The following is a 16,774-nucleotide window of genomic DNA, read 5'->3' as shown; positions in this document are numbered from 1 at the left end:
TCCAGGATTTCAGGTGAAAACATTATTGCATGTACCATAGTTGCTGTGATCAATATTAGCTAACAGGATAGATTATAGCTGGACTGTACCAGCCTTGTCGCATGCTTCGTAGTAATTGGATGACAGCTTCCGCATACATTTATAAACAGTGAAATAAAACACTTGCCCCAAACCTTCGTAGCATCCACCTTGCTGATGATAGTATATAAACAGTGGACCTTTCCAGTTGAGCATCCGGGAAATGGTGTTGGATGATAAACTTGATTTGTAAGATGATATGGAATCCACCTAGTATTCTAGTTGGAGAGTCAAAGTAATTAAGATCAAAAAGGTGAGAGGCCAAAGGTCACAAGAGTCATCAAAGATTAAGACTCTTAAGTTGTAGAACATGAAAAGTCATGGGTTATGAATATGTGAGATAGAAATATTAAGAGTTATGAGTTACATGTAGAAATTTATGATTGTGTTCTATCTATATGATCTTTAGGCTGGAAATCCCTATTATGTGGGTTGACTTCTTAGGCGAATGTACATGAATCGACTCAACTTCTTTTCCTCCCAAATGCATTTTTTTTAGTGTTTTTGAGATCCATGGCTAGTCTTTCTTCTGTGGAGGTTTTTATGGTGAAGAATTCGTGGAGAACTGGAATGGTGTATGTTTAAGTTTTGTTTTAGTTTATGGATGGATATATTTGGTTGGGAAGAGCTGGATTCTAGAATGGAAATGGAAGTAACTCTCATCTTCGGGAGAAATCCTATTTCTATTTTAGAAGGAAATAGAAATGCTCCAATCCTTCATAATCTAATTCCAGCTCTTCCTTTAGTATTCAAATCTTATTCCACCATATTTTAGTATTCAAATCTTATTTCACCATATTTGCATGCAAAAATAATTTTTCAAAATTACTTTTCTATTTAATCAAATTTAAAAAATATTTATTTGTTTAATTGATTTTTTGATTTTGATTTCTATTTCATTTCTGAACCAAACACATCGAAAGAAAATGACTATTTTAAATGCCATTCCAACCTCTACTTTGGTTGATCACAAACCTACACTCTATATTTCTTTAAATTTACCAATAATCAATGGTTTTATTTTAAAGAACCAAAGCTTTTGGCAGGGCACTGCACTTAAAACCCTGCAAGCAGCGGACCAGTCCTTGTCCTTGCACATCTCTCCAAGGCCTAATAAGACATGTACAACAATGTATTTTTCTTACATCGGGTAACAAGCTGATGACACTATTGAGAGTGGACAATCTCATCTTCCATACCTTTCAACGAGATTTCAAGTATACCCAAAAGCTTGGTCTGTGAATGAAAAATAATGAACAAAAAATGAGAGAGAGAGAGATATTCGGATGATATCCTGCATCTTCTTAAATTTGTTAAATTGCATACATGTGTGATGTGGTTCTGTAATATTGTTGTGCATCAAAATTAAGTTTACCATTCAAAGGATATCAAATGTATGATCTGCTTATCAATGTTACCGGTATGGTTTAGAATCGCCTAAATCAATGCATTAATAAACTTTAGTACATAGACACGAGACGTAAGGTAATATATCTGCATTGGGATAAATGCGGTTGCAAGACATCGACTTAGTGATAGAATTTGATGGGAATTTGTATTTCTTTTGTCTACGAGAGAATTGGCCATATGATGTTCCGATTCCAACACAACAATGGTTTCGATTACATGCACAAAATTAGTGCATAGCTTGTGCATGCGCGCAAGTAGAGCAGCAAACAGAGGCAGAAGGCTTACTCAGAGACAAAAGCTTTCATCGTACTTAAGAGTGTTAATCCCAGAGCGAAAGGTTTGTACATGGCTTAGTGTTAGTATCAGGGATTAAATAATCTTGTGATGGGAGGTTTTGGACATATTCATTTCCTAGATTAGGCAGGTTAACTAGAGAAAAACAAGTGTACGCAGAAGCATTCTCAGTTTGGCTTGCAAGTGTTATAAAGAATGAGCCTCAACTTAGTTTGGCTTCCAAGAGTAGTTGATCAGGAAGCTGCATTACTTTTTTGAATGAAGCTTGCAAAAAGTTTCAAGTTAAATCACTTTTACCTCCTCTTCCCATGCCCCAAGAATGGATTTGCCTTTATTCACCCCCAAGGCACTGGTGCAAGTTCTCTTTGTTCGGTCCTTTTCCTTTATCCGACAAGGCACCAAATGTGCTGCTCTTATTGGCCAAGGCATGCATGGCGAGCCATTTGCCCCTGTTGGCCACAAGAACAATGAGAATAACAAGGAAAAGTTGACTCACAATCCCGGAAGCATCTAGAGAGAGAAAGAAACAAATGGTCCTCGACAATCCTGACTTGTCTTGATTGGATGGTGCTCTGTCCTTTCTTGTGGAGGGTAGAGTTTTATTTTTTTCCCCTGCTCCTTTTGCAAGAAACCTAACAAAGTTCCATCAAAGAAAGACAGCATATCTTTCACAAGGCTAGCAGCAGAATTAGAGCAGGTAAGAGAATGACATGAAATGTGTAACTTTTTTTTTCCCCCAGAGAAGAATCATTTGAATCATACACTTGATAAGCCCATTAGAACAAGGTAATTGTCTAGACTGTTGCCTCCAACCATGTATGACCGACGGCGCTGAAACTTGCTCTATCAGTCATCAGAACTCCATATTTTGAGAGATTAGTAAATGTTAGTGACGTGTTGTTGTCCATGATGTATGGTTTTAACTTACTCTTGATTAATTAAGTCACGAAAATGAAACCACATGATACCATATACTTATTTATTCATGGTAGTATGAGTTTACATGTATTATATATAATACATTTTGAGTCAAAACATGTTCCTAGATGTAGTACTTGCTCATCATTGAGCATGTAGTAGTCTTAAGTTCGGCCTAATATCTTAATGGGCGTGAGGTTCGGTCCACCATCCTCCTCAAATTGCATCCTGCTAAAAACTCATATATCCATGCACAGTGTCTTTGTGTGGAAACTTTGGAAGACCCACTAGGAAAGATTGAGCATGGTGAGAACAGGAACCATTAGACTGGATGGTGTAATGAACACTGGCTAGACTATTCTTGAACGTGGACATGATCACCTATGGAAACTAGAAAGATTGCTGAAATTTGGAGAGCTGTGTAATTATTCTGCAGGAGGATCTGAATAAATCTTTTGAATGTCGAACGAGCTGACAAAAGTGGTGTTTCAGTATGCTTTTGCATTTGCTTCTTTTTTTAATTAAAAAAAAAAAGACTCCTTTCTCCAGCCAAGATTTATCCTTCAATTGAGGTCACTGATCTAGAATTTTTGGTAGATGATACCCAAAGAGCATTTCAGATACGTACGGCCCTCAAGAACCTTGGAAGGAGGGACTCAAAAGCACTCCTTGTCGCTGCTACAACTCTCAAGATCAATATATACACAGGCAGGTGTCTTCATCTTAGTTAGCTGCCTTGAATCCTCGATCTCCTTATTTTTTGTGCACTTATAATGCAGTTTTCCCATCCTTTACAATTGTTTAGCTGTTTCTTTATTTCTTCAGAATCCCAGTCAATGCCAAGAAATCGCTCTGGACCCTTTGTAGCAAGTAACTTTATTTTAGTTTCTTTTTGTTTTTGAGAGAAGAAAACCTCTATTCTTGTCATTGAAACTCAGGCAAGTTCTCTTCACTGCTCCCCACCATTAGGAATGTAGAAGAAATGAAAGGGACACCTCAAGAAACCCCTTTTGAGCTTTGTAAGAAAACCTCCATTCTTGTAGCCATTGACAGTAAGGTATGGTTATTTCCACTACTTCTCCATCTCCATCACATCACCAGGAATGTAGAGAAAAGAAAGATGTCTATAATGCAATAAGAGGCCCTAAGTCAGCCACTTATATTACTCTTTTCATAAGAGATGAGTCGGTCTCTAAGACAGTTAATTTTGAAATATTGGCATATATGCACTTAGGTCTATCCGATGTGTCATCCTTTAAATATAACCTTGGAAAAGCTTACCTAAACCACTATCCAGCAACCATAGACTCCAGTATCTCATACCTTTCACCCTCAAGTCACAAAGTCCTCCATTGAATCGTTTCCTATCCGCATTTGGATTTAAATTCTATACCTATTCTTATATTACCATCTCAAACCACCAAAGCAACCCAAGCACCTGAAATTTGACTCGGGAATGCATCACCATCGAAAAGTTAATTACCTGAGAATCCAAACTCTCGAAACACCGTCCATTATCGGTTTCATTCACTATTAGTCATGCCGAAAGAAGAAAGAAGAAAGAAGAAAAAAGATCATTCACCACTATCGTTCCATACATGAATAAAAGCCCAGAAATGGATGTGGAATAATAAAAAAAAAAGTAACACCACAAATAGCCGCAAAACAAATTCCTTCCCAAAGAGAGAACTGTACCAGAAAAAAAGATTGCAACCTGAAAGTCTACAGAGAGCTTTAATTTATCAGACACAGCATGACAAACATTTCCAGCTTCTTTAAGTGCTTTCTGTACAGAGATTACAAACCACCTACTAAAAGACTTAAGGGCTACTTGCTAGTCCATGATGGGCTCCACATTTTGTAGCATATAGGGATCCAGCAATCAACAAAAAAGATATCAACTGTGATATCTGTCGAGCACTGCCATTCAATTACCTGCATTGATTCCAAAGATGCGGACCTTGTGCATGTTAGGCAATTTGGCGACAACCAACACAATCACTGCAAGCGTGTTCAGGAAAAGCATTGGATGCTGGTAGTCAGTTGTGTGGGAGGCTATCAAGTACCTGCCAGGAAAAATAAAGGAACCCCTCAACATGCGTCAGGAAATCAAGGCTTAAAATTCTCGCTTGAAGGTCTCTCTAGGCATATAATACAGGAAGCAACAATTAGAAGAAAATGGATCAGAAGTTTATTTTTAATAGAATAGAGTCATAATCAATTTGAATTTAGGGCATGATTGCAACTATATTTGTGCTAAAAATTCAAGCATTTCCATATAAAGCAAAAAGAAAAGGCACAGCAAAGCATGCTTTATGATTTTTAATGATTGTAGCACATATGAGCCATCATGTAGTATTTTTCCAACGGAACCAAAAACTCAGTAGAGGAAAGTGCAATTGAATGTGTCATAAGGCAGGCTTCTCCCATGAATACTAAAACCATGTTTATTTTTTAGCAGAGAACCCCTGATACCAACAGATGACAGAATAAAGCACAGAACAATGCGGCAAACATCAAAAAATATAAACTAACAAATTGTTACAAATATATGATTATTATAAGCAGCTCGCTACCAATTATTCAGTGAACTCTTTCGCCAATATAATGTTTCATGTATAGCAGCATAATATGTCAGAACAATACTGGTATGACTAAATTAAGGTCATCAATATTTTAATCCTCATATTTGGGTCCATCATTGCACAACTAGAAATGACATATGCTAGCCAGATTTAAAAGCAAAGTGGCCAATTTAATATGAGGCCAAAAGACAAATCCAAAATAGACCTGCATATAACAAGCCCACAAAAGCACAATCTTTATGGCCTGCACCCAACTAGGTTGTGAAACCATATCTAAAATGTGAACCTATAATGATAACCAATCAGGTTAACATGAACGAGAAGACAAGTATTGACAAAACATGGCCTCTTTCGATGTATGTTTCTTTTGCCTTATCTCAAAGCACAAACTGTTTATAAATTTCTAGACCATGTTGATTGTATTCTAGTTCTGCATCATTACATATCTCGCCCTTTCTGGGGTTTTAAAATGTAAATTGTTCATTATTTTCTTATTTTAAAAGTTTCAAGAATCATTTAGCAAAAAACATTCATATTGAAAATCGATCAAATTGATGTGGTTTTGTCAAATTTGAAGGCCACAAAGAAGCACCAAACAAGTAAACTTTGTCAGTAAGAATTAATAATGCAAAATCCTATTACTACACATTCGAAGTACTCTGCATTACCGTAGACAAACACATGAAGTTCTGGAACCAACCAATCTGCATCACTTACCCATAGTCATGGAATTGCATTCTTGAGCTTATCATGGAACTTGCATTCACTAGGCCAACAATATAAAATAGGTCATATTTAACCTTTTGGTTAAGTAACCATGGAGACAACACATTATAGTTAAAAGGGTTTTTTGCATGAATACGTTTCTAAAAATTCAAATTTGCAAGAATACTCTCTTCATATTTATATTTATTTCTGTACCCTCATAAAATACTGTTTTTGCACAAATGCCCATAATATAACGATTTTTCTAACACCGTTAATAAAATCATATTTATTTTAATTAAAAATAAAATAGAATTTTGAAATTACTTTTTGGTTCCCCATCGCGATCGTCTTATAAATGTTTATTTTTGCACATTTATCCATTAAGGGTATTTTAGTCATTTTAATTTGAAACCGTTAATTTTTTAACGGTGTTAGATGGCGTAGGTACATATGCAAACAAAAATAAAAAAAGGGTAGAATCGCAAAACAAGTGTTTTACGAGGGTATACATGCAAATATCAATTTTGGAAGGGTATTCATGCAAAATTCGATATTTAGGAGGTACTCATGCAACAAACCCTAGTTAAAATTTCTAATAAGCTCCTTGTTTTGCTACTAGAATTCTTGTTTAATGTCAAAAAGTCATTGTGATAGAGCAAATGCAAAGCAAACTATGATGATCTAATATCAGAACCACATGTTCTAAGAATGGTCCAAGTGAAACACCAGAGTCACTGCAGCTCATTTTCTTCACGCATTTTGAAACCAAAAGGGAGATAAATGCATTAGTAGATACAGATAAACTTATAGTTAAGGGTTTCACAATGTACTGCAAATGTGGTTGCCGAATATTCTATGTTCATATGATTACAAAATCTGCATGAGCAGCAATAACTATTGCCATGCTTCTTTCTGGACGGTAGTTGTTACCCCTACATGTCATATTCTTTTCCTATTAGAGTCTCTCAAGATCAAGACTTAGTACCCTCACTAATAAAAATCAAAGTGCATGTCCCTACCATACCATATCTTACCAGGTCAACAGGTTATTGCCATAGTACAGTGGTTCGTATCATCCATCCTACTGGTATTACTACCCAACAGTCTATATAGTACTACAAAGATATAGGCTTCCCTAAGTACTAGTGACATGTATAACACCTAAAATGCATTCTTATTGTGTAAACGCAGTTATATGTTGTTCTCCAGTAGGATTTAAGCTCATTCTTGTTGTTGATGCATCAGAAAGTTCTGTCATGTTAATTTGTATGACAAATTCCATAAAACCATACAGTGCATAACTTAAACAGTAATCAACATATACATTTAATAACTTATGCCTTAAGTCTTTATAGATTGGTCAAAAACTAATTATAAGTTTAATATGTATTCACACACTAGTATAAAGAAGTAAAAAAATATTGATATATCTTTCCATGCCACTACTTGCCAGGGGTTAGAAAGGTACAGCTAGCGCACGTACTATGCTGGCCCTAAGAAGCAAAGGCATGATAAGCAATAGCCTAATCCTTGCCATCAAGTGCTCTTCTCAGTTAAGCCTCCAAATGTTTTAAGAAAGTGTCCACTAATAGATTGAACCTTCTTTTTTGTGTTTAAGCAAATGGAGAACAGCTCTCAGCACTCTATTTTACTAAATTTCATAACTAGAATAAAGTGTTAGACTATATTCATGAATGTTCTTCCAGTTCATCATTTCATTCTCACTTGAAAGAACTGAACTACAACCATAACAATGGATATCAAATAAGCAGGTGATGCAGAGAATGGAGAATCGGGCCGCACAATTAAGTTACATTGCTGAAATAATTTCAAGATCTGGTTTTTACTCTTTAGAACAGCATAATCAACAAAAGAGAGCAATAAAGGGGTAAAAAATGGAGAAAAGAAACCAATAGAGAGAGAAGAATAAAGATTAGAGAGGTACATAGGTACAGATAGAAGCACTACAATGTTCGATAGAGAAGAAAAGAATTTCAATCAAATCAGTACTCAATATCACCAAAACAGACTTTACATCATCCCTCCCCTCTCCTTTTATAGCTAAATATATAATGAGACTTACTAAATAACACTTCTAAAGTCAAAGAAATAAAAAAGGAAGAAAGTAAGATACATTCAAACTTTGTCAAAATTGCAAATCCATCTCAAAAAAATCCAATGCGAAAAGCAAACAAAATTCAACACAATCCTAGTAAATTAAAACCTTGACTAACCCAGACTACAGATATAATAGCACTTTTATACACCTATACTTTTCAGAATAGGACACAGAATTTAGATCAAAATTGCTCCAAAATTGGGTAAAAAATTGAAGAAAAAAAAAGAAAATCAAATCTTCTCCCAAGGTTCGGTACCGAGATTGTGAATCTTGACTGAAACCTAACAATGTTATGCATAAAGAACCATAGGCTGACAATCAGGACAATATAGGTTCTCTTTATTTTCATTGATAGATATAGTTCAGGCTGCAATCAGTATAAACGACCCCTTAATAGAGCATGCTAAAGCTCGTATCATGATTTTCAATTATAAGCTAGACATTAAAGATCTCATGCTGCATGTTAAGATGGGAGATTGTTGTTATTATAGGTATATTTGATCATAGCCTGAATTTCTATGACTATGAGCAAAATGAATACACATTAAGTAATTACATTAGCATTAGTACAAAAGAGCATGAATTTTTTTATGGTCTTATGTGGAATTAAATCCATCCAATCATTTCCCAGGGGTCTCCAAGGGTCCATTTTATCTGAAAAATTCATTAAAAAAAACATTACTTTGAATACTTCAGGTAATTGCAACCAAGTTCAAAGCAGACATATTATGCAACAAATTAAGCACAAAGTTCTTATGAGCACACATGAGGCAAATTATTAGCACATGCATGCCATACCACATATATATAAAGAGTTTCAAGAAGTTAATTATATATAATAAATTATTAAATTATAGTGGATCATGTATGCCTTTCTGAATATCTGAGGTATCTTTCTGCAAATGGTCCCTCATGATTTTCAAATGTCAACAAACTGGAAGTCAAATGAAGGCAAAAATGACAAGAATACTTACAGAACCACAGGAACCACAGTCAAAAACTTCCGATTACGTGTAAGCTGCTTGCCATTGTCCATCTGCTCCCACCAAGTCAAAGTATTGTACATACCCTGATCATCAGCAAAGGGAGTTCCTTTCTTCCAATGGAAAAAGTGATAGGTTATCTGCAACATAGGATTCAATCAGACCACTTGTAGGAGTTTAAAGAGGCCAAAAAAAAGAATGTGATACGACTCAAGAACATGTAGAAACAAAGAAAATTTAAATAATATGCCTGAAATTACAAGTAGAACAATTGGTTCAAAAATTATTAAATTCAAATGCCTAAGTAAAAATAATGAAAGAATTGTACTAAACCAGAAAAGCCAGATGCCAAACACATAATTTCTTGCATTTTTCATTGGAACAATCTGCAAGTCTAGGACTCAAGCAAACATATGTTCCCACGAGAACAACACAAACAAGTTCATAAGATACAACCCTTTCTAACAGCATGCATACCCAAGAAAAGTCTTCTTCACTTTGTTTCCCAATAATTCAAATGAATCAATACAGTCACAGCTGTAGAATATGCTATGACTGAAATATACAGCTGGCTTTCCTTAGTGTCAAATCACATAGGAATGCCCAGCAAACTTCATCAGTGCTTATGTTATTTCAGGTTTCACAAATCAATTCTCTTAGCACCTAGCTCCATGAAAAAAGGTTGTTCTCTGAAATGCACCAAGACATAAGTGTAAATACAAAAGACCGGGGGCGAAAAAAGGAAAGCATTCATTCTGTGTTATGATGTACTGTATAAATTGCAAAGTACTGCTCAGTAAAAGATGTCCACAAAATACAAGGTTTTTATTTGAGTTAGCATCAGAAACGTATGACAGTTAGGCCTGAGTTCTTACGACAACACACATGAGAAAGAGAGAGAGAGAGAGAGATGCGCAAAGGAAAGAAACAATCAAGGATTTGTAATTAGATAACAAAATAACCAAATTGTTAATGCTTTATAATTTGCCAATGTAGAAATAAGTGCTAAACTGAGTTTGCAATTCCTTCAAGCGAAAAGGGGACCGAAACCATGCATACAAGGAATTTTTGCAAACTCTTCAGATTCGATAATTTTGATGACTTACATAGTCTATACAATCCCCTCAGAAATGCGGTCATTAGCAGACTCTAATAGCCCGGCTCCACCTTGAGAACCAACATCACGAACAATCACTTGCATTCCCTCAACTTCAAAGTCTAAAATTGCATTGATTTCAGGTATTAATTGTTTCCTAATCCATTATAGAATGAAGTAGAGCATGGATTCATCATTCGACTGCATAAGGACTCAAATTTTCAGCACGCTCCCGAAAACAAGCAAAGCCATAAACTCAATAAAGCTGAGTTTAACAAAGAGGAAAAAAATGAAAGGAAGGAAAATCATGACTCCGTCATAGTCAGTTACATATCAAATTCCTCAAACATGAGCTCTTGTAGAGAAGCAACACCAGAGAGACTTAGAATTGACATGGAGTAGTCTTACATGTAAGAGTCATGCTTCCAACATTCGTAAAAAAGATTTCCCCAATCACTATGAGTATATAATGAGAAAAGGTTTATTTATAACCTAATTTATACGAATTATGGAACAAGTCTGTTTTCCTTCTCAATCGTTCGAAACATCCTTTTTTTTAACTGCAGAAGATGGCTAATTTGAGCAATCCTAGGATACCCAAACGAATTCCATTAAAGAACAAAAACACTTCGTGGTCAAATCAATCTCGAAAAACCACTAAGACAGCTAATGTTCCCCCAATTCTTTCCCACTTGTAAACGGGAAACCTATAAATCTCTAAATCCCAACATCTGAACACACAAACAAACACATATTTAGAAACCCAAAGCACTCCCATCCAAAAAAAAAAGAGAGAGACACACACATCTTTAGACCTCAGATTCACGAAAAAAGATCAGAATCCCTCAAATTTCATTAAGCCAAAAGAAAAGAAAAGGCAAAAATTCATCAATTCACCAGAAATCACTATTAAAATCAAATCTTGCATCATAATATCTAATTTTCGACACAAATAGGGAACAAGAGAGGGCACACCGCAAAGTGGAACAGATTGACGACGGTCCAGGCCATCCCAGGGGTGCAGCCGAAGACCGAGAGCACGAGGAGCCACGAGAAGAAGAGGATAAGGATGTAGGTCGTCCACACCCCGGGATACATGAACCACTCCGTGTTCTTGTTCAGATCCGCCGGCGGCACCGCCTGGACGTAGAGTTTCGCCATCGCCTCCTCCTCCTCCTAAATCTCTATCTATATAAATCCCTTTTTCCTACTCTTATATATATATAGAAATAGACGAAATCGAAACAGGGGAGGATTCCGACTGGGACTGGAATAGGTCGATCGAGAGAGGAGACGAGAGAAGCGTTGGGTTTTTATAGAAGAAGAGAGGGAATCGCGAACGGAGGACGGAAGGAGCGTAGGAAATTTCAAAGGCGGAGAGCGAAGGAGAGAAAGAGGGAGAGAGAGAGAGAGAGCAAACGAACGATCGATGGGTCAATGGGAGATACTTTTACTTTCCGATGGCTTGCGCCGGCATTGATCGTTGGCCTTGTGTGGACCCCGTGGAATTAATATTAGATTAGTCGGTTTGGATTTGTATCAATGCGCTTTACAAGTTGAAATAGTATAAATTTACCATCCTTGACCTCCTTTACTGTTAATTCTTTCCACTTTTCATCCTCTCTCTCTCACCTTTGAACTTACCACCACAAGCATTGGGATGATTTTGTAATCTTTATAATTTCATAGTTAAACTTGATATCATCATCATCCTCACTGTGGTTGTTATTATTATTATTATTATTATTATTATTATTATTATTAATCATTTATGTGTCAAGATGAATGACACATAATACATTAAGCTTAGGATACTAATGGTGCTGATTAGTTAACGGTGTTCGTACGTGGGTTTTAGTAGATATTGTGCACACATTATGGTCATCCCTTAAGTCATCATGGTGGATATAGTATAGTTTTGTGTAGTATAAAAGATTTTAAAAAAAAAACTCTATCATTAGAATTTTATGGTAGCTATTGTAGCACTTAAACTGAGGTGGACCACAACAAAAAAAGAAAACCTAAGCAAAATAATGTGATAAACAATATTACTTTTTAGTCTTTAGAACATATGTTGAAGTAAAATCAATACAAAGAATTTATATTTTATAAATATAATTTATATAGAAATAGTATAAATACTTTTTGTTATTTATGCAATAATACATTATTAGCATACTAAATAATATATTATAATGACCATTGCCTTTTTCTTTTTCCAATGAGGAGTCTATATGGACAATAAAGGCTATGGTGCATAATGAGTTTAGCTCTCAAAATATAAGTTGAAAAGTTTGGATTGGCAAGCTCAACTGTAACTATGCTTGGATGAAGAGGCCTGCTAAGAGTCTAACCTAAAAAATAAGAGAAAAACAACACAGAAGGTCGTCAAATTTTATTCGGCGGATAATCCTCTAATGTCTGAGTCAGACAAAAATTTTACTGAATGAAAGTGATCTACTATAACCGAGGCCCGGGAACCGTTGTAACGACCGTTATTTTTTAAGGCTCGACTCTACTGGCATCTTGCTGCAGGCCACGCGATGGTTGCCACAACAGCCCCTGCCATTGCGTCGCCGCTTATTCGATCCCCTCCGTTTCACGGTTCAATTGGACAGCGCAAGCCGAATACGCTGTCTTCCAAACACCACCTCGCCATAGAATCCTCACCCACAGCACCAAATCCCCCCAACAAAAATGCCATCCCCCAACGCTCGAGCAGAACATCTCCCCGCCTTCATGACACCTTTCAAGCACTTCTTCGGGAGGACTGCTCCCCTGACACGGCTGATTACTCCCTTGCCATTGATTCCTGCTGCTGCCCCCGGCTGGCCCGGCAGATCCACGCCCATGCCCTCAAGCGAGACTTCTGTGGCTGCCGTGAGTTCCTTGAGACAAGGTTGCTCCTCATGTACGGCCGCTGCCATGGCGTCCAACCTGCTCTCCAACTGTTCGAGAAAATGTCTCTAAGAAGCATATACTCATGGGCTGGCATCCTGACTGTATATGTGGATCATGAGCTCTTTGAGGAAGCCTTCTCTCTGTTTAAGGAATTGCTGGTTGAGGGAGTTGGGTTGGAGTTCTTCGTGTTTCCTGTGGTCTTGAAATCAAGTGCTGGGCTGAGTGCATTGGACTTGGGCAAGAGTCTGCATGGTTTTGTCTTGAAGACGGGATTCATTTCGAACTTATATGTGGGCAATTCTCTGATCGACATGTATGGCAAGTGCGGTGATATGGATGAGGCTGTGAAGGTTCTGAAGGGAATGCCTGAAAGGGATTGTGTTTCGTGGAACTCTGTGATTGCTGGCTGTGCTTCCAATGGAATGGCTTCTGAGGCGTTGGAATTTCTGGAAAGCATGTGGTCGTTGGGTAATCTGAAGCCTAATCTTGTTTCGTGGAGCGGGGCGATTGGAGGGTTTGCTCAAAATGGCTATGATGAAGACGCTCTTGAGCTGCTTTCTCAAATGATAGAGTCTGGTGTTAAGCCAAATGCTCAGACTTTGGCTAGTGTCTTGCCCTCTTGTGGAAGATTAGAAGCACTTGATGTTGGCAAGGAAATTCATGGATATATAATGAGGCATGGGCTTATGGGTAATGCTTTTGTTGTTAATGGATTGCTTGATGTTTACAGGAGGTGTGGCGATATGGCCAGCACATCGGAACTCTTCTTGAGGTACTCGATAAGAAGTTTGGTCTCTTATAATACAATGATAGTAGGGTACTGTGAGAACAATGAGTTAAGCAAGGCCAAGGAGCTGTTTGATCACATGGAGATTGATGGAGTAAAGAGGGATGCAATCTCATGGAACTCAATGATTTCGGGTCTAGTTGATAATGAGAGCTTCGGGGAAGCTCTTAATATGTTTAGACACATGCAGATGGAGGAAGGGGTTGAAGCTGACTCGTTTAACTTAGGGAGTATTCTCGCAGCTTGTGCAGCCTTGCGTGCATTTGGACAGGGTAAGGAGATACATGCATATGCACTGAAAAGAGGTTTTCATTCCAATCCCTTTGTGGCTAGTGCATTGGTAGATTTGTACTGCCGATGCCAACATCTTGTGGCTGCAGAGTTGGTTTTCTTTGACATAGAGAGAAGGAATACAGTGACATGGAATGTGGTGATCTCTGGTTATGCTCGGGCTGATCAAGTGAGCCGTTCCCAGGAACTGCTTTTAATGATGAAAGAGGATGGATTTGATCCTAACATCTACACTTGGAATGGGCTGATTGCAGGTTGCATGGAGAATGGACACAATGAATTGGCTCTGCAGTTGTTTCTTGAAATGCAGACCACAAAGCTGATGCCTGATATTTATACCTTAGGGATGATCTTACCTATTTGCTCAAGATTAGTTTCCATTGAGCGAGGGAAGCAGGTCCATGCACACTCAGTTAGATGTGGCCATGAGGCTGATGTCCATATCGGGGCAGCCCTTGTGGATATGTATGCCAAATGTGGGAGTATAAGACTTGCAAGCATTGCATTTAATAGAATATCGCAACACAATTTGGTATCTTACAATAGTATGCTTGCGGGGTTTGCAATGCATGGGCTTGTAAAGGAAGGCCTTGCACTCTTCAACCAATTGCTGGAGGACGGGAACAGACCAGATGAGATCACCTTCCTGTCTGTTCTATGTTTATGTGTTCATGGGGGATCTGTTGAGGAAGGGCGCATATACTTCCATCTGATGACGAGCTATGGTATAAAACCAAATATGAAACATTACTCATGTATGGTTGATCTTTTTAGCCGTGCTGGGCAGCTTAGTGAAGCATATGAGCTAATTAAGAGTATGCCCATGGAGCCTGATGCTGTGGTGTGGGGTGCACTGCTTGGTGGTTGTGTCATTAACTGCAATTTACAGTTGGGAGAGATTGCTGCGGATAGACTTATTGAAATGGAAGAAGGAAATGTTGGTAACTATGTTCTGTTGGCAAACTTATATGCCACTGCTGGAAGACAAGATGGTTTAGTTAGAACAAGACAGATAATTAAGGAGAAGGGGATGCATAAAAGCCCTGGATGTAGTTGGATTGAGGTCAGAGATCAGGTTCATGTGTTTCTTGCCAGTGATAGATCTCACAAACAAACAGATGAAATTTATGCTACTGCAGAAATGTTGAACTGGCATATGAGAAAATATGGAGATGGTTTGACGGCTTATCAGCCTGAATTATTACAAGAATTAGCATGACTGCTTCTCCCTTCTGCTTGCATTGGTATTGATGGAACCTACCGCCGTTTATGCCTGAGTTTGGTGAACTTCAAGTCACTCATATTTGCTGCCTGAAGAATGCTGAAGAACTGGTCTTGAAGGCTCTCAGGCCATTAACTTGCTGAGAAGGTTTTTGACAGGGTTGCAGAGATGCATGGTCAGTGTGGAAACATTAGGGCAGGAAAACTGGGCAAGATAAAATTTGATCAGTAACTATGATGAAATCTCTAATATAAACAGGTTCAATTTAAGGTGGACTAAATTCTCATCACTGCTTCAGCAAAAGTTGTATAATACGAATAATTGCGAATAGTCCAGAAATTAATGAAATCCAGAAATAGGCTCTGGATTTTATATGTTGTGATGCATAAAACAAAACAAAAGTTCCTTTAATTCATTTACATTGTGTTGCAGATTACAGATAAATGTATTGCAAAATGCAATATGAACTCTGGCTGATGTTGGCTCATCATGTTTCATGTCAGTGATCTTTTGAACAAGAACCAGGCATGTGCCATGCATGAGACTAATCAAGAAATATTTGCTGGATGTCTAGGATATCATCAGTTTTTAATGCATATTGTTTTTTTTTATTTGAACTAATATGTACAGTTCCACGTTTTTACCTAACTTTCTTATTTATTTAATTTTTCCAAAAATGACACCCATAAAAGGGGGAAAAAAGAACACGAGGTGGTACACATAACCAATAGGAGTAATTGAGCCAGCTTTTTAACCTTTTGTTTTCAGAAGCAAGACCTTTTACCCTTTTAGAAAGAATATTTGAAGTTCTCTCTTTTGTCAATTGGGATGATAATATGTTTTCTTGATTTTCTTTTAATTAGAGACATTTTTTGGGAGGTACATCAATTCTAAATATAAAACAAAATAAAGTAAATATGATACTAAATAAAAGAGTTTTATTTCTTCTTTTTCATTTCATATGGCTCACCAATCATAACAAGGAGGGAAGGCTCACCAATCATAACAAGGAGGGAAGGAAAAAAAAAAGAGAGCTAACCTAACACCAAACTCTTGCTCTGATGGTATTACCTTTCGTCCCTTCGAACAAAAAGCAAGGGTTTTTTAGCAAAACTCCAGTTTTGAGAGCTTAGTGGGTTAGCATAGGGTAGGTTATAATAAGAATGGCACTGTGGACAGACTTTTAATGAATAATTTTTAATGAGGAAAGGGAATATTTTCCAGTCATCTAGTTGTGAACTTTTCAAATTAATCAGTTTTCTCTTGAAACAAAGAGATTAAAAAAGACTAATTTTTTCCAAAAAAATTATATCTTTCAGGTAATTTTTCTTGCGACCAAAAAAATATACTAAAGACAAATATGCGGCGTGACTTCTTACGGC

The 16,774-nt window shown here is 37.2% G+C and overlaps 2 protein-coding genes across 2 annotated transcripts; one reads left to right on the top strand and one right to left on the bottom strand.

Moving 5' to 3' along the window:
* Window positions 1-4,303: 4,303 nt before the first annotated feature.
* Window positions 4,304-11,623, bottom strand: LOC103707707 (ORM1-like protein 3). The gene is made up of 3 exons (XM_008792297.4): window positions 11,167-11,623; window positions 9,087-9,235; window positions 4,304-4,766 (listed from the first exon to the last, which is right to left on the bottom strand). Exons 1-3 carry the CDS (start codon window positions 11,350-11,352, stop codon window positions 4,628-4,630), a joined length of 474 nt encoding a protein of 157 aa, XP_008790519.1. The 5' UTR covers window positions 11,353-11,623; the 3' UTR covers window positions 4,304-4,627.
* A 1,111-nt stretch (window positions 11,624-12,734) lies between these two features.
* Window positions 12,735-15,389, top strand: LOC103707734 (pentatricopeptide repeat-containing protein At2g13600-like). The gene has a single exon (XM_008792347.3). The coding sequence runs from the start codon at window positions 12,735-12,737 to the stop codon at window positions 15,387-15,389; it is 2,655 nt and encodes an 884-aa protein (XP_008790569.2).
* The last annotated feature ends 1,385 nt before the right edge of the window (window positions 15,390-16,774 follow it).

This window comes from Phoenix dactylifera, chromosome 5 (genome assembly GCF_009389715.1).
Source record: "Phoenix dactylifera cultivar Barhee BC4 chromosome 5, palm_55x_up_171113_PBpolish2nd_filt_p, whole genome shotgun sequence".
Lineage (NCBI taxonomy): Eukaryota > Viridiplantae > Streptophyta > Magnoliopsida > Arecales > Arecaceae > Phoenix > Phoenix dactylifera.
The sequence above is the reverse complement of the archived record's forward strand: the minus strand, read 5'-3'. Positions and strand labels throughout refer to the sequence as shown.